A 16,692-nucleotide genomic window follows, 5' to 3' on the forward strand; every position below is an offset into this window, starting at 1 on the left:
TTAATCTTATTACAGTTTAAGTTTAAATATCAATTTAGTTTTTCATCCATTTAGTTAATTTTCATTCAATTGGTTTTTATTCAAACAATTATTTTTACATTATGGATTATTATTTTTTTTGTGGAAAGGTTACTTTGGTGTTCTTATTTCAGGAGCTTTAACCCTCGACACATGGTCTTCATCAGCAGTCTTTCATCCATGACTTTATGTTTTTGATGTGCACAACTTAATTAATCCTCTTATTGAGCTCAAACACAGCGTAATAGTGCAAACAATAAAGCCTGCTCACAAAAAAAGAACATACATCTTTTTACAATCATGTGTTTACTTACTTTACACAACATGCTGCTGGATGGAGCCAGAAGAAACAGTGTCAACCATCAGTGACGTTCTTCTGTCCTTTAAATGTGCTCATCTAATCTAAACCTCCACAGAATAATGTGATGAGCATCAGAAGGCCAGGCAGCCTTTAATTAAGTCCAGTAGGATGTAACCGGCCTAATGTGGCAGCGACACACAAGTGAGCATCAATTTGTCCGTCTAACACAGAGGATGCGATTAGTGATACTCGTCACATTCATTCGGCCCGCAGCCCTCCACCAATCAAATCATCCTGGCTGTAAACAAGTGGAGCTACATCATGGAGCATTTGTTATGACACTCGTCTGCCATCTGCTGGTCAGGAGACAGAACCACAGTTTAGACCCTCGGTGCTGTGACATTTACATTAAAACATTAAAAAACACCTTTTACAGAAACAAATAATCTGTGAAGAGAAGCTTTGATGAGTCAGACTTTTGATTCAACACAAACTAGTTTTGTAACTTCAAAGGCACTTTAATATTTGTTCAGCAATATGTACATCTGTACAGACAAAGTAACACGTGCCACAACCACGCCTGCTCTTTCTCCATCACAACTGTTCCACAGTAAAATTGTATTCTTTAAACAACAGGACTCAAAGTACAATCAGACTCAAGTTTATGGACACAGAGTGTTCCCTCTGTAGGACGTCCCGTGTCGTGAACACGGGACGTTGAGACACTGATGTTCAGCTGAAGCTTCAACACACTAAAGCAATAAAAATAGGACATCAATTCTAAAATACAATAAAAAAAGTCATGTCGAGATAAAGAATATTCAAGTGATCCTCCCAGTACTCACAGCGTCTGAACATGGGACAAACTGGGAGACGAGTACTCATGTTTAGAGAAGCAGCATCGTGTGCGTGTCCATGTAGACTCAAGAATAACACAGATGTATGGAACTAAAACAATAAAAGTGATGGAACATCCTGTACAGAGAAAGAAAACATCAAACACACACAAACAGCAGGAAGAGAAGAGCCGACAGCAAAACAAGACTAAATCTAAACCTGGCTCTCAGGAAACTGATCTTAACTACGAACTAATGAAACCAACAAATCAACGTCCAGCGACATACGACAGCACATTCATTCATTAATACATGTTCAGTTTATGTCTTTTTAGAATTCTCCACAGATACGATCATCATGGCGACAGAGCCGGTGCCTACGCCTGGCCCGGGAATGTGGGGGCAGCGGGCTCCGCCTCTGAAGGGGCGGGGTCAGCGGGCGGCAGCGGCTCATTGGACGACACTCTCTGGCAGATCTCGGCGTAGCTGGGCTTCTTGGACTCCTGGCCAATCAGAGCACAAGGTCAAAGGCTGTCACACCTGTTCACTCTCACACAGATCTGAGATCTGAGATCAAGCAACAGCTTTTTAAAATGATTTAATTTTATAGGAACTGAGTGAACTGAAAAGTGTCGTATAAAAGTGATTATTACGATGAAACTAATTGTTCTTCTATCTGGCTGATCATTTCAGTTTTGCATAAGTACTATATCGTTACTACTTACAAATAATAAAAAAAACTAATTGTCACTGCTGTTATTAGTGAAAGTAAAAGTTAAATGACAGAGATATTTTGTATTAAAGCTAAGATTGGTAATATTTTGAAATACTTATATTATATGTGTTTAAATTCTGTCGGCTGTCGGGATGTAAAGAGAATCAGAATCAGCTTTGTTGGCCATGTATGTGTGCTGTTAAGTTAAATGATTAGACGGGCACATATTCTGTCTGTACACTCATTGTTCGTCTTCCTCCAGCTGCTGTCTTAACAGCTGTGAGTTCTAACAGCAGCCATGTTTGTAGTTTACGTTCATGATGATCATTTTGGGGGCGTGTCTCTGGAGGGAGGAGCTGTCATGCTGCGTTCACACCGGTCGCGTTGATTTTTTGACGCGCGTCGAGATTACATACAAAGTCTCTGCACAGACGCGATGAGACTGGCGCGCCGCGATTTTTCAACTTCAGCGACTTAATCGCGTCTGTGCATAGACTTTGTATGTAATCTCGACGCGCGTCAAAAAATCAACACGACCGGTGTGAACGCAGCATTAGCCAATCAGCGTTGAGTTGCTCCCCCTGTCATCACTGGCTTCCTGCCGTTGTTGAATCAGGAAATAAATCCTGTAGCCGTCTGTGTTCACCCAGAGCTCTACGATACCTCATATCAACAGAGACCGGACCAAACTATGTGTATGCATGTGTGTGTGTAAACCATACGGTACAAACAATGAATAGACGCTGCCGTATTTACGTCTACGAAGTTATTCTGAGTGTTGGTGGAGCTGCTACAATGTTAGCATAGCCTAGCACCGATCCATCAGAGCTCCATTGAGAAGACCAGTAACCTACAAATCGGCATCATTACGTAGTTATTTCGGAGTCCCTTTTTGTCGGTTTATTGCCGTTGAATCACAGCCAAATCAGTTTATTTAGTGTTCCTACAGCTGTAGTAAACAGCGACCGGTGGTTTGCTAGACAGTGAATACAGCTCGATACAATCCACGGAGCTCCTCTGAACAATATTATGAACCAGACATGACGGCGTTTGGCATTCCGATGTTTGAGGGACTTCCACAACACGTACAAAACACGTACAAACACGTCCTTATTCCTTTCACGGTTGACAGCGGAAAGAAATGGCGGCCAGGTGAACGGCTTCCAGACGATAAACCACGCCCCCTCTCCGGCGCTACGAGATTTTGCGGCGTTTGGTGTGAACACGACCGGCGGCGCGTTGAACGCGATTGTGCAGTGCGTCAAAAAATCAACGCGACCGGTGTGAACGCAGCATCAGTGTTGACCACTGGGAGACTTTCTCTAGACTGGGCTGGTGTTTAGGTTTTTTAAATCTAGTGAACTGATAATTCCTCAACATTACCAACACTAGCTTTTGAGAGAGACGCCGATGTTTTGAGAGGACTGAGAGACGGAGGTTAAACAAACCCTGCCCTGAAGTCTTTCCTTTGAGTCACTCCGTCCACACGACACTGAAGTAAAACAGAAACAGGAGGAACATTTGAGCACCATGAACAGGTCTTACTGCGACTGCTTCCTGTGTCTGCTGAGCTGCTTTGGCCTCACTGGTCGTCTCTGCACGCTCCTTCACATTCCTGCACACAGATCACAGATCAGCTGGATCAAAGTCAGCATTGGACCTGAACTATCCTGCTGGGGAGACGACTGGAGAGTCTGATGCAGTAGATAAATCCTCACTTACTGCTCTGAGATCTGCTCTTGTGACGCTGGTGAACACACGCTGCTGCTTCTCACTGGAGTCTGTGATGAGCAACAGCAAAGAGACAGTCTGAGGTTTAAATATGAGGACAGAGCATCAGATGACCAGTGTGTGTGTGTGTGTGTGTGTGTGTGTGTCAGACAGAGACACACTGGGTAACCTTGACGTTGCCGTTAGCTGCAGGTAGCACTGCCATGGCGGTGTTTGGTGGAGTCAGAGGAGGGAAGCTGGTGAGGCCGAGCTCGGGGGGAGGAGACGGCTCTCGCAACTGGCTCTGTGAATTCTACACAAACACACACAAACACACAGTCAACACACAACAAAGTGAGCTTTCCAAACACTCGTGATGCTCGCTGGCTACTTACACGAGTGTTTCCATCAGAAGCGTCCCAGGACGTCGGGTTGTCGCTCCTCCTCTGGCTGGAGGTTCCTCTCCTTCAGAGAGAGGCGGAGTTTAAAGCATCACTCATCACACTGAATCCTACACGAGTCTGTCGGCTCAGAGGGATCCGTGTGCAGCTCGTAAGAATTATTAGTTTTATGTAAGAGTGCTGCTTCTTCACTGTCATTACCAGTGAATCCACATCAGACCTGTTTGATCCGGTTCAGACTGACTCTGGTTCTGTTTGGATCAGTTGAGCCAACAACAGATTATTATTTCACAGGTGTGAAAGCAAACTATGTCCCACCACAGCGTTAGTTATTCTGATCGTGGAAGGTTGATGTGACTGAATTTAAAACAGGTGTCGCATCATGAGCCTCGACAGGAGGTACAACTACATGAACTGTGTTAGTTAGTCCGGTATCAGGACTGGACCGCCACGCTCCATAGAGGATTGAACTTTCCTAGACCATGGAAACAACAGAGGACCTGTAAACACAGGTGGGGTTCCTCTGCCTTGATGTTTTGTTACCTTCCTCGATCAAAAGTGGAAGCCCTTCCCCCTCTGCTCTGACGGCGCGCGTTGCCCTGCGACCGCCCTCGACCCGGCTTCATGGGAGAGGACGAGCGCTCTGCTGGCGTCTGCTCTGACGAGTCCTTCTGATCGGACTGCCAACGGTCTCTGGAGTTCGACCCCCTCGAGCCTCTCCTGGAGGAGATGGGTCATGATGGCCGTCAGTGGATATTCACACCGGGATCACAAAAAGACGCGTCACTACGAGTATCGTGATGAAAACAGCGGTATCTACCTCGGCCTGTGAGGGTTGTACGGTCTGAAGTTGGAAAATCCGTCGATCAAGTCGTTCATCAATGTTTGCTGTTGAGAGAAACAACAAAGCGCTGCATCACTCTGCTCGTGACGGGATTATTCTCTCTCCGATGTCTTAATACACCTCTCACCTGGGCACAGTCCTGGTATCCCGTCGCAGCCGAAGCCCACGCCTCGTTGGTGGGGTCAAAGAGCAGCCGGGGGGGGCAGGGCTGCTGGTAGGTTGCTGGGGGGAAGTAGGAGCTGTAATGTCCGCTGCACTGGTCCAGCTGGGGGGGTCTGTAGCTGTTTTGTGGAGCAAAGGAAGGGACCGCCATGGTTTTGGCCTTTATCCTCACCATGATGGGCTTTCCCTGGAACTCCCGGACGTCTTCTCTGAGGTACCTGTAGGCCTAAAGACGTGAGCAGAGACGGGACAGAGTGACTATACTTTCAAATCACACAAACAACAGTGTGTAACTGAATGAAATATACAAACTGACAACATAAAAAGCATGACTTCAGTGATCAAATAATGAGATCACAACATGTTTGCCATTCAGAAAAGGTTGATATTTAAATTCTTAAACCAACAATTGAACACTGCGTCTTCATTGTGTTTAAAGTTGTTATTTGCGCACAGTGTCAGATAAAGATAAAGCAGAAGAGTGTTTCACCTGCTGTGCGTCGGTTTCTGACTTGAAAGTGATGAACCAGTTATCGTTGCTCACAAACTCACAGCTCAGGAACTGTGGCAGGTCCTCCACGTCAAAGAGAGACTCCACTTCCTGCAGCACAACGGAGACATCAAACACACCGGTCAAAGTGAAAAGCATGAGTTTACTAGGAAGAGAGGAGAGGAGAGAGGAGGGGAGAAGGGAGCAGAGCTAGGAAAGGAGAGGAGGGGTTGTTGTGGGTTCCTTGCCTCCTGAGGTGTGGTGTTGGGGATCTCTCTCAGGATGATCACACAGCGGCTCTGATTGGCTCGGACCTTCTGTCCACATGGAGTCACCTGAACCGTCGGCAGAGCTGTCGACCAATGAGAGGAGAGACTCAGCACAAACTCCTCACAGTAGAGCATCGTAGATTACCAACATCTGAACATGAACACTGACATTTCAAGATGTCTGAGATGAGGTCCAGGTCCGTGCTGAGACTCTTGATCCGGTCCAGGCTGGCCAGCATCGCGATGGGAACGTACTGATCGTCGTCCATCTGGGAGTTGAGGTACAGGTCGTTACTGAGGTGCTCCCTGTGGAGAGATGAGAGGTGACATGTTCTACGTGTTGGAACCAACAACAAACTAAACAGCTGTTAAATGGTAGGTCAAATCAGTAAACTACTAACATAGGTCCTGGAAGCCGCCTTTAAGTCAGTGTTGAATGTATGCTTAGTATCGATGTCTCATGTCAATATGTTTAAAGGACATAAACAGAGACCAGGTGAGTGGTTACCTGGTCAGGCAGGACTCCAAAACGCTCCTCAGCTGCTCGATGCTCTCATCTGGAATCACAGGAAGTCATTATTACTTCATGGTTCATTTGGTGAACCATATAAACTGGATACAGACCACTACACTGGATTGATACCTGTGACAGGTGAGTCAGTGGGTTCTCCGTTGACAAGAGGAGCTTCAGCAGACAGCATCTGGTTCTCTAGTGTTCTACGATCGACCTCGATCTCCGTCAGGCCCACGTTCTCCAGCTGGAACGCCGGCTCGTATCCTAAAGATAAAATAAAGAAATCGTAGGAACAATTAGCATTCATCCAGCAAAGCTGTTTCCTCATTGTAACACTGAAGACGAGAGATGGTTCAAACGATTCCTCTCGTGTTCGTGATCACTTCATGACCACAGCGACACAGACGGAGTAAAACACTTTCAGTTGGATTCGAGTTGTCCTGGAACCTGGTGCAGTTCTGGGGAAAAAGTTATTTAATCGTGTTTTATCAAGACATAAAATTTAATTTTCCCATAAAAGAAAAGTATGCCGTCAGAGACAGCTGTGAGAAAGAGAACAGAAGCAGACGGTGTGTTTAACGCCAGCTCACCTCCCTGATTGGTCACGACGGTGGGGAACTGCAGCCATGGCTGCTGAGCCTGGAGGTAGGCGGGGCCAGCGACGTCCAGGTTGAAGCCGTGATTGGTCCATGCCTCAGCATCAGGGTTGAGGCTGGGGGCCACAGGTCCCTGAGAGAAGAAGACCCAATGTTCAGAATATTAATCCAACATGAAGCGTTAAATCAGATGTGTTTATGAGAATAAGAACAACATGAGTGATGGAAATATTTGTGAAAGAAAGTGAATAATAAAGTTAAGATCAGGCAGCAGGCTTAAAGCAGCTCTCATTGGATCAGAGTCAATGAGACAAAACTAAATATAACATATTAATATATAATGAAACTATTCAATCTCACTCAATGCAAAGTGAACAGTAAAGAGGAAGAAAGCATCTTTTCAGATTTACTCTCGGATATAAACGAGAGCTTCACATCTTCATCCACCTGTTGAGTTTCATCTTCAGTTCACTTAACGTTGTAACATTAAGGCTGATCTCACATTATTACTGTTCAATGAACAACGAGCCCTCGTCTCTGTAAAGACGTTGAGTTATTTTGGGAATAAGACACGAAACCCTAACACTTACAGACTGAGAGCGGTCTGTGTGCCAGTCCCACACACAGCGTCCCTGAGGCATCACTGTGCTGAAGGGGTACGCTCCCAGCGGAGCCATCGACGGCTGCATCTCTGAGACCTGATCCGGGATCTGCTCCACGTCAGAGCCCTCGTCAGACGCGCCCTGGGCCCAGACCCCGCAGGTCTCATCCAGACCCAGCTGGATCCAGGTCTGGGGGCACATACTGGGGGTACATACGGAGGAGTCCCCGTCATCTCCCAGCAGCTCGGACACCATCTCCCTCATCCCTCCCTCTCTCTCTCCCTCCTCGGCGGTCGCCGTCGGCTCGGGACGCAGGAAGTGGAATACACGCGACGGAGTCGAGGCGTAAACGTCGATTTGAGACGGGTCCACGGAGATCACGGCACGGTCCGAGTCCTGGTCCTCCGCACAGCTGAAGTCACTAAGAATCACGAAGGAGTCGTCACAGGTGTCACCGTCCTCCTCGACACCTTGGGCCAAAGTCTCAGGAGCTGAATGATCGGGAGTTTCTGGAGGAATACTGCTGCTCAGTGCAGACGTCTCCTCCTGTAACACGAGAGTCTTTATCCCATTAACTCCATCTGATGAGTCTGTAGTTTGAGGTAAACAGGCAGCGGCTTCATGCTGCAGGTCCACTTCAGGCTGCACACACTCAGAGGAACCACTGGAGGTGAATGATTCTGGGGAGCTCTGACACTCACGCTGCTCTGAACACAGGGAACTGTTTGGGTCCGTTTCAGGTGAAACATCTGGAACGTCATCTCTCTCAACATGTCTGCTGTTCTGACAGATTTCTGCTTTTGTTTCGTCTCTGCTCATGAGGACATCCTGAAGAGGCTCGTCTGAGACCACAGAAGCTTCAGTTTTCACATCAGAGCTGTTGAGCTGTTCGCCACTGAGCTCAGGGTCAGCGAATGGAGCCTCCACATCGTGACTGGGAGGCTTCATGCCGCTCAGTTTAAACGCTGGATTGTTTGAACTGACATCTAATTGGTCGGATGTGATGGAGTCACACTGGTGAGCGAGTTCAACGGGCACTGAAGACACGACTGAGCCGGAGGACACGGAGGACACCGAGGTGAGAGTCGTCTCTGCTGTTCCGCTGTGTCCAACGTCGGCCTCCTCCTCACTGTGGACTCTGCCGGCGCTCACAGGGATGGCCACGCCCTGCATGGAGGGTTTGTCCACCTCGCTCTGTCCAGACAGAAGAGGAACAAACTCCTCCCTGTGCGGCGGGTCGAGGTGGAGCTCAGGCTTTGAAGGACTCGGGCTGGAAGTGTCCAGTTCAGGAGTTTCAGCTGCCGGTGTAGAACTCTGGATGTGCTGCTCTGTTAGCAGATGATCGTCCAGAGGATTGAAGTCAGAATCCAACTCTTCCTCCTGTAAACCAACCAGTGCTTCCTCTGCTGCCCTGCGGTCCACTAAGTACGCACTCTCTCCCACTAAAGACACACCTCTCCCCGTCTCACCCCGCACAAGTTCATCGTCCTCCTCCACACATGCACTTTGATCTGTGTGTGACTTCATCAACATGTAATCCTTGGACTCATCCTCTGCAGCCGTCTGTTCATTCAAACCTTCAGGCTGAGTGCCGTCTGGAGCGGACGCCGGAGGTTCCTCGCTGGTGATTTGACTGCTGGACGGGGTCAGCGGGTCACTGGGGGAGTCTACAGGCTGAGGTGAGGGGGTCTCTTCTGATGAGAGGGAACTGTCTGAGTGTGATGGGACGGTGGACGACTGTGCTGCAGCTGGATCCTCGTCGTGTGACTGGCCGGCCCTTTTAGATTCTGTGACGTCCATCTGGTCCTGGACTGTGGATGCCTCCATGTGTGATTGGCTGGAGACTGGAGACTCTACTATACAGGGCAGAGCAGCTGTTCCTCCTTCAGCTGGGTGCAGCGAGTGTGTCGCTCCAGCTGTTTGGGACTGGTGGTCGTGTTCAAGATCGTCGGCGTCGATGGAGCTGTAGACGCCCCGGGTCCTGCTCTCGAAACCTTGACAGAGCGGCGTTGTCGTCTCCTCCCGCCTGACCTGGTCCATCATCTCCCTCAGCCCGTCGTGCAGTGGGGGCTGTAACAGACCGCTCCTCTCACTCGGCAGGCCGGGGTTGAGCTCCTTACTAAAACAGCATCCCATCTTCTCCGGCCTAAAGTGGGAATAAAGCACAAGACTGCTATGTCCGCGCACACTAAGAGGCTACACAACACGAGACAGAATCATGAGCAGCTCCTCACGACCGCTCAGCCACTGGCAGAAAGAGAAAAGACCCTCTGCTCCCCCGCTTCGCCTCTTTCCCCTTCCCTCCCACTTTTCCCCTCCCCTACCCAGAATAGCAAATGTGAAGGCGCTCACATGTCCCTGCCACTCAACAGAGGGCCGCACACTACTTTATGTGTGTGTGTGTGTGAGAATGTATGGGAGCCCTAGTTAGGCTACAGTTTGAGAGGGGTCACCACCAATCACAGAGCAGTAATGCAGCAGTGTCCGCTCCTCCCTCTCCCTCCCGAAACTCCCCCTTGTCCCTTCCTCCCTTCCTTTCATTCTCGTATCCTTCCCTCCCACTGACACCTTTCCCTTTGATTTACATCAGTTCTGCTTCAGCGTCCCTCCTCCCTCCCTCCTCCCTCCCTCCCTCCCTCCCTCCCTCCCTCCTCCCTGCCTCACAAGGCCATTCGGGCCCCAACAATTAATCAGGTTTTCCTGTAGTTGTCCTGGTCAATTGTATAGTTTAAAATAATGAATTTATTGTTCAACAATTACTTTTTAATGCTGTTATTTCTTTCTACTTTATACACATATATTGTTTGTCTGTCTGTCCTGAAACAGGGATCCCTTTCTCCCCCTGCTAAAGGTTAAAAAGGTTCTCTATTTTAAATCGAGGGTGTCGATTGTAATTTTGGATTCTGGAATAATATATGTATATATTGGTCAATATAATAAATATTGGGGTTGTCAGACAGTGATGTTGATTGTAAACAAGCTCGTGTGTCTGGAGAAGGAGCAGTGAGAAGACCAGAGCAGCTGATTGTTGTTTCAATACCTGGATGAAGTAGTAGTAAGCAGGACTAAACGGAGTAAACGGCTCCTGTAGATCAGCTGGACACAGAGGATTGTGGTGTGACGTTATGTGGTCAACACAGAAACTGTTGCTGTAAAGTGAAGAGTCATAACATTATGTGTGGTTGTGGCCACTAAGGACTACTTCTGATGAAAGAAATCACAAATTACCAGATCAAATTATGGCTTCAAATGTTCTACGAACTACTGAACAATGTAGAATTAAATACAGAAGCTACAACATTCAAAGCAAACAGATCATGTTGGTCTAACCTGAAGTGACACTTTTTAAACTCGTAACAGGGAGATTTAGGGTAATGAGCAATATATCAAAACACTAATCAGTTCGTTTTCTGTTGATCGATGAACACACTCACTGAATATAGCCTCAATAATACGTCTGTTCTTTGTTATCATTTGCTTCATTTTAAAAGGCTGACATGAACCTTTATGAGATCATTAATTCACATCACTTTTAGCAGACAGGTTAAGAGAAAGGACCGTCAAACAGGACATGTGTGAATAATTAACAATTATCTAACTTCTCATTACTTTACCATCTTAACTGTCTTCCAACCATCTTCACAACAAGGACCCAGTATATCCATGAACACTTTGTATACGTTTCGATTAATTTAACCTTTTAATCAGGATTCTGAGATGTTTTTACTTCACTTCAGATCAAATTGGATTAATTCATTTTGTGACAATCCTTAAAGAGTTCATGTGGGAAAAAAAGCATTCATTTCTCATATTTTTGTTCTGTTAAACTGATATTAACGGCAAAATGGACCGTTAGATCTGGCTAACTGACATGCTAATGTTCTACTATAACAGTTAAGATAACGGCAGGTTGACTTAGCGTAACTTACTATTGTTATAAACTCCTCCCATTCAAAGAGACTTATTATTTTCAATTTAAAACAGTTTCACAGTCAAAACGTTGGTGTAGTTAGCGAAGTTAAATATATTAAGAGTTCTCAACGTCTTCTCTTCCGGAATTTAAACGATAATTTCAGGCACAGAGGCAGCTAACGGGCGTCTCCAACGTTGCTAACCGCTAGCTAGCTACCGTTAGCTTCAGCTGGCCACCGTCCACAAATAGAACGTTACAACGAGGCTAACTGTTAGCTAAATGCTAATGTTATGCTAACATAACTAAACTTCACGTTGTTAACTGTTTTCATTGAGCGTGTTGCAGTAAATTCACCTGTCACCTGTCCTGTTATCTGTCCTCTGCCTCCGCTTCCTCCTCCTGCTGCGTTGAAAGTCACGTTTGATTTCTGGCTTTCTTGCGGTTTGTTTACGGTACTTCTCTTAGCGCATGCGCATTAAAAAACGCCCGTTATTGTTGATTTCCTGACCACACGAGCACTCTCATGAACATGAACAATTAATCAGACAAACTGCACTTTACACTTGCTACGGAAACAGTGAGTTTCAATTGAAATCAGAATGTTGGAAAATATACTTTTAATAACAGTTACACCTGCTGGGATGTGGACACTGTTAGAAATACAGAAGCCGTGAGACCTCAAACGCATCTTCCATCCACCCACAGGACATTTTGACAGGAAAACAAAAATAATCACATTGTTTTATCATTAAATTTTAAATACGAAAATTAAACTACTCCACTACTTGAGATAAATCCTGAAGGAGTGTTGAAATGTTTTGAAAAATATGTTGGTGACCTAAAAGTAGTCAAATGGGGGGGAAAAATGATAAAAAATAGTTAATTAAATGTTGAAAACGTGTTGGTCATGTGTTCTTAAAAAAAGTTGCTCCGATGTCCTGAGAGGAAAAACAATTCTGTCAAAAACTGCCATACAAATATAAAATATTTGTATTATTTCCACCAATGTCAGTCCTGATAATTACCAAATATTAATAGTACCTTTAATTAAATGCTAGTTTATTTCCATATTCCCCCTGTTGTTTAAAAAATAAAATAATCCATAGTCTGGGATTTTTGGCAATGATTATAGCAACATAGATTTTGCTAAAAATATCCTATATTAAACATTGACTAGTCAGTTTTCAGGTGTTCTGTTGTATTTCATTTATTGTGTATTATTATAGTCTGGTCAACATGAAGGTCTAAATAAAATAGTTTTGGGCCTAAAAGTAACCAAATATTAACATGCGTGATAAATACGGTATTCAGCTCACAAAATGCCCAGCATGTGTTCATTTTTAATAATACAAACTCACAAAGTCACAGTTTGTTAAAATAAATCAATAAATGAACATTCATTACTCAGAATTCAACCGTGTCCCATTTAAACATATGAAGGGTTCAGACTCTGAGTGCTTTTATCTCTCGCGTAAAGCAGACGATCAGTGACGAAGAGATTGATGCAGTGAGGTGCCCGCGCAGGAATCCCCCAGCATGCATCAGGAGTACAGGCTCCAGTAGATGGTGTTGAAGAGCAGGTAGGACAGAGGGAAGGCCAGGCGGGAGTACGAGTCGATCATGTAGCTGTTGCTGACGAACAGGTCCACGTTCTCGCGCACGGACCGCTGACGGCGGAGGCGGGTCCCCTCCGGGGGCCGGACGTCCGGGGCCCTGGGGTCGGAGGTCAGGGTGGGCGTCGCGCGGGAGAAGTGAGTCAGCTCCACGTCGTTATCGTGGAAACAGCCGTCGAAGGCCATCGCCTGGCTGGCGTTGAAGGTGGACGGGATCTGAAACATGAAGACGGCAAAAAAATACTGAGTATCATTTAAGTTTAAGATTAACATTTTAACTTAAACCTCTATAGCCCTAGCCCTATCTTTAGGCCTGTAACTTCACACATTCTCGAGAGGAAATGTGGGGTTTTGATTGTGTTTAACGCTAAGTAATCGATATCTTTTATGGTTCAAATGTCTGATCAACAGTCCAAACATCACAGTCATTTAAGATGAAAAAAATAAGCAAATCTTTACATATCACAAGATGAAACCATGAAATATATTTTAAAAAACACAGTGCATCACATTTTAAAAGTTCTCTTATCTTCTCTTATAAGTTCATGAATAAAAGTAATGAATATAAAGTGCTCAAGTGGTAATACTTACACCAGTGTGAAATAGAATAACAACAAAGGTTCAACAGAAACATCTTGTAAAATAAAATAGAAAAGTAACATTGCGATTGATTTTTCAAGGTAATATTAAATGTTTTTATATTCATTATAAATGTAGTGAAGTTGAAAAATAAAGTGTCATGAAGTAGAGATACCTCCACATTGTACTGTAGTGCACTATATGTAGTAAATGTACTTATTAACAATACTGTCTTAACCTCTTGCAGGGTGTAATGTCCCAGTGTGTCCACTAGAGGGAGACATTGAGTGAACTACGTCCCTCAGTGATAACCTGCTGCTGACCTTCCCCCTCTTCATCTTCCTCATCTCCTCCAGAGTGGTGCAGAAGTTCACCGCCGCGTACTCGATCACAGACAGGAAGACAAACAGGAAGCTGGTCCACAGGTAGATGTCCACCGCCTTCACGTAGGACACCTGGAACCACGTCCAGTTAAAGTCAACGCAGAACAAATGTAGAATAAAGAGCTTCATGCTCCACTCTGGGACAGAGACATATCTGGATTTATTTTCAAACATGAAGGTATTCATACGGCTTCAAAGCCTGATTTTGGATATAAACAAATTAGTAGTTTTCAAAAATCAAGGTCCAAAGGTATCTCACTGAGACAACAAAACAACAAAGAGGCAATTCTGTAGAGAACATAAATTGCTGACAGACAAACAAACACAGCAGCTACCTGAGGCATGGAGGAGGAGACTCCGGTGATGATGGTGGACATGGTGAGCACTGTGGTCATACCTGAGGAGGAGGAGGGGGGGGTTGTCCAACTTTGAATATATATATATATATCTCTCTCTGGGTAATACATAAATATACATACATATATATATATACATATTTATGTATTACCCAGAGAGACGCGTGCTGGGACGGCCCTCCGGTCGATCCAGAAGGAGACCCAGGACAGGACCACCATCAGCATGGTGGGGAAGTACGTCTGCAGCATGAAGAAGAAGATGTGCCTCTGTAGGATGAAGTTAATGAACAGACGGTTGTACCAACCTGGGGGAGAGAAGGGGGAGAGAGGGAGAGACGGGGGAGACGGGGGAGAGAGAGCGAGACGGGGAGAGAGGGAGAGAGGGAAGGAGATGGGGAGAGAGGGAGAGAAAGAGAGGGAGAGAGAGACAGAGAGAGGGAGAGAGACAAGGGAGAGAGACAAGGGAGCGAGAGGGAGAGAGACATAGGTAGAGGGAGGGAGAAAGACGAGGAGAAAGACGGGGGAGAGACATGGAGAGAGACGGGGGAGAGGGAGAGACGGGGGAGACACCAATGGTGAACATTTCATTATAAAACAGCCTCTTCTGGGCTCAGGCTTTCCACCAGATGTTGAAGCTGCTGCAGGGATTTGATCCAAAAAACATTTTTCATACATCACTCAGACACACACACACACACACACACGCACACACACACACACCGGTGCTGCTGTAGAAGGCCAGGCCACTGGAGGCGTGAAAATGCTCAATGAAGAACTGAGACAAGACGATCTCGTCCGTCCTCAGAGAGTCGTTCCCGTTCTTCCAGTAAAGCATCAGGTCGTTCTCATTGTACGCATCTGTGGGGGGGGGGGGGGGGGGGGGGGGAGAGGTGTTCAGTGTCATGGTGGAAAAGTGGAAAGAGGAGAACTCTATTTATTGGCTGTCGTCTGAGTTCATCCTGAGTTTATTCATTTTTCAGACGTGGAATATATGCATACTATTTAAGAAAGGAAAAGTATCAATACTACCGTGTAGAAATAGTGTGAAAGTGAAAGTCTATTTCAGTATAATATATATATATATAATTGGTAAAGTATAAGTGTATAGTAGCAGTAAATGGGAATACTCAAGTAAAGTACAAGTACCTCAAAATTAAACTTTCCACCTTTACTTTTTTTGTTGCGCACGTGTCACCTCAAAGTGTAGTGTGTGTGTGTATAGATGTGTGTGTTTGTGTGTAGGTGTGTGTGCACGTGTGTGCGTGCGTGTGTGTTTGTGTGTGTGTGTCTGTGTGTGTGTAGATGTGTGTGTGTAGATGTGTGTGTGTGCGTGTGTGTAGATGTGTGTGTGTGCGCGTGTGTAGATGTGTGTGTGTGTGTGTAGATGTGTGTGTGCGCGTGTGTGTGTCTGTGTGTGCATGCGTGTGTGTAGATGTGTGTGTGTGCGCGTGTGTAGATGTGTGTGTGTGCATGCGTGTGTGTAGATGTGTGTAGGTGTGTGTGTGTGTGTTTGTGTCTGTAGATGTGTGTGTGTGTGTGTTTGTGTCTGTGTGTGTAGGTGTGTGTCTGTGTGTGTAGGTGTGTGTCTGTGTGTGTGTAGGTGTGTGTAGGTGTGTGCGTGTCTGTGTGTGCATGCGTGTGTGTAGATGTGTGTGTGTGTGTAGATGTGTGTGTGTGTGTGTGTGTGTCTGTGTGTGTAGGTGTGTGTGTGTGTGTGTAGGTGTGTGCGTGTGTGTGTAGGTGTGTGCGTGTGCGTGTGTGTCTGTGTGTGCATGCGTGTGTGTAGATGTGTGTGTGTGCGCGTGTGTGTGTGTGTGTGTCTGTGTGTGCATGCGTGTGTGTAGATGTGTGTGTGTGCGCGTGTGTGTGTGTGTGTGTGTGTCTGTGTGTGCATGCGTGTGTGTAGATGTGTGTGTGTGCGCGTGTGTGTGTGTGTGTCTGTGTGTGCATGCGTGGGTGTAGATGTGTGTGCGTGTGTGTGTGTGTGTGTGTCTGTGTGTGCATGCGTGTGTCTCACAGCTCTCCAGCTCCAGAGAGCAGTTCTGTGTGTCCAGAGGGAAGCTGCTGAAGTCCATCGAGCAGAGCGACGTCACCGTCACCCTGAAAACACACAAACAACACAACACTTTAAATACACACTTCCTGCTGTCATCAAGGAAACCCGAGCTTCACCTTCAATCTCTCAAGTCTTTGGTCTCACGAACTTGAAATTAAAACGAAAGTTACGAACGTAACTACGGTTCTATGAATCCTGGATGACCGCCAGAGGCAGTGCTTAACACTGGATGTATCCCGTCTCGCGCATGCGCAGGTCGAATATTTATATCAACAAAGTCACGTGTGACCTCGGATGACCACCGTCATCTATAAGTTCCGGTGTCATCCTGAGC

The 16,692-nt window shown here is 46.0% G+C and overlaps 3 protein-coding genes across 4 annotated transcripts in view; all 3 read right to left on the reverse strand.

The window, feature by feature from the left end:
• LOC306794389 (disco-interacting protein 2 homolog C-like) overlaps nt 1-393 on the reverse strand; it is a 45,894-nt gene extending 45,501 nt beyond the window's left edge. Inside the window, exon 1 of the mRNA XM_079292429.1 lies at nt 333-393. The gene's annotated coding sequence lies outside the window, so the exon portion shown is untranslated. The remainder of the gene's footprint in view (nt 1-332) is intronic.
• A 566-nt stretch (nt 394-959) lies between these two features.
• Nucleotides 960-9,698, reverse strand: LOC306794392 (uncharacterized protein). 2 transcript variants are annotated; one of them, XM_079292437.1, is made up of 15 exons: nt 7,447-9,698; nt 6,851-6,989; nt 6,390-6,524; nt 6,255-6,303; nt 5,916-6,052; nt 5,726-5,829; nt 5,478-5,588; nt 4,953-5,213; nt 4,802-4,869; nt 4,525-4,701; nt 3,976-4,045; nt 3,771-3,893; nt 3,593-3,651; nt 3,416-3,485; nt 960-1,658 (listed from the first exon to the last, which is right to left on the reverse strand). In XM_079292437.1, the coding sequence occupies exons 1-15, from the start codon at nt 9,592-9,594 to the stop codon at nt 1,533-1,535; spliced, it is 3,777 nt and encodes a 1,258-aa protein (XP_079148563.1). In that variant the 5' UTR covers nt 9,595-9,698; the 3' UTR covers nt 960-1,532. The 2 variants fall into 2 exon arrangements, with proteins under 2 accessions (XP_079148563.1, XP_079148562.1); XM_079292436.1 differs by having other exon boundaries at nt 3,593-3,679; nt 3,763-3,893.
• Nucleotides 9,699-12,568: 2,870 nt separating this feature from the next.
• On the reverse strand, nt 12,569-16,443 carry LOC306794169 (gamma-aminobutyric acid receptor subunit rho-3-like). Its single transcript, XM_079292119.1, has 6 exons — nt 16,320-16,443; nt 15,023-15,160; nt 14,455-14,607; nt 14,282-14,343; nt 13,887-14,018; nt 12,569-13,200 (listed from the first exon to the last, which is right to left on the reverse strand). Exons 1-6 carry the CDS (start codon nt 16,375-16,377, stop codon nt 12,913-12,915), a joined length of 831 nt encoding a protein of 276 aa, XP_079148245.1. The 5' UTR covers nt 16,378-16,443; the 3' UTR covers nt 12,569-12,912.
• Between the last annotated feature and the right edge of the window lie 249 nt (nt 16,444-16,692).

Source organism: Melanostigma gelatinosum (assembly GCF_949748355.1).
Source record: "Melanostigma gelatinosum genome assembly, chromosome: 20".
NCBI classification, from domain to species: Eukaryota; Metazoa; Chordata; class Actinopteri; order Perciformes; family Zoarcidae; genus Melanostigma; species Melanostigma gelatinosum.

Excerpts from the sequence above, each read along its gene's own strand:
- LOC306794392 (XM_079292436.1), bottom strand. The coding sequence starts at position 9,594 with ATGGGATGCTGTTTTAGTAAGGAGCTCAACCCCGGCCTGCCGAGTGAG. Across the intron at positions 3,894-3,975 it reads CTTCTGATGGAAACACTCGT|AATTCACAGAGCCAGTTGCG; the intron begins GTAAGTAGCCAG and ends GTGTTTGTGTAG. Across the intron at positions 3,680-3,762 it reads GGCAACGTCAAGGTTACCCA|ACTGTCTCTTTGCTGTTGCT; the intron begins GTGTGTCTCTGT and ends TTTAAACCTCAG.
- LOC306794169 (XM_079292119.1), bottom strand. The coding sequence starts at position 16,377 with ATGGACTTCAGCAGCTTCCCTCTGGACACACAGAACTGCTCTCTGGAG. Across the intron at positions 14,608-15,022 it reads GGCCTTCTACAGCAGCACCG|GTTGGTACAACCGTCTGTTC; the intron begins GTGTGTGTGTGT and ends TCTCTCCCCCAG. Across the intron at positions 14,344-14,454 it reads CCCAGCACGCGTCTCTCTGG|GTATGACCACAGTGCTCACC; the intron begins GTAATACATAAA and ends CCTCCTCCTCAG.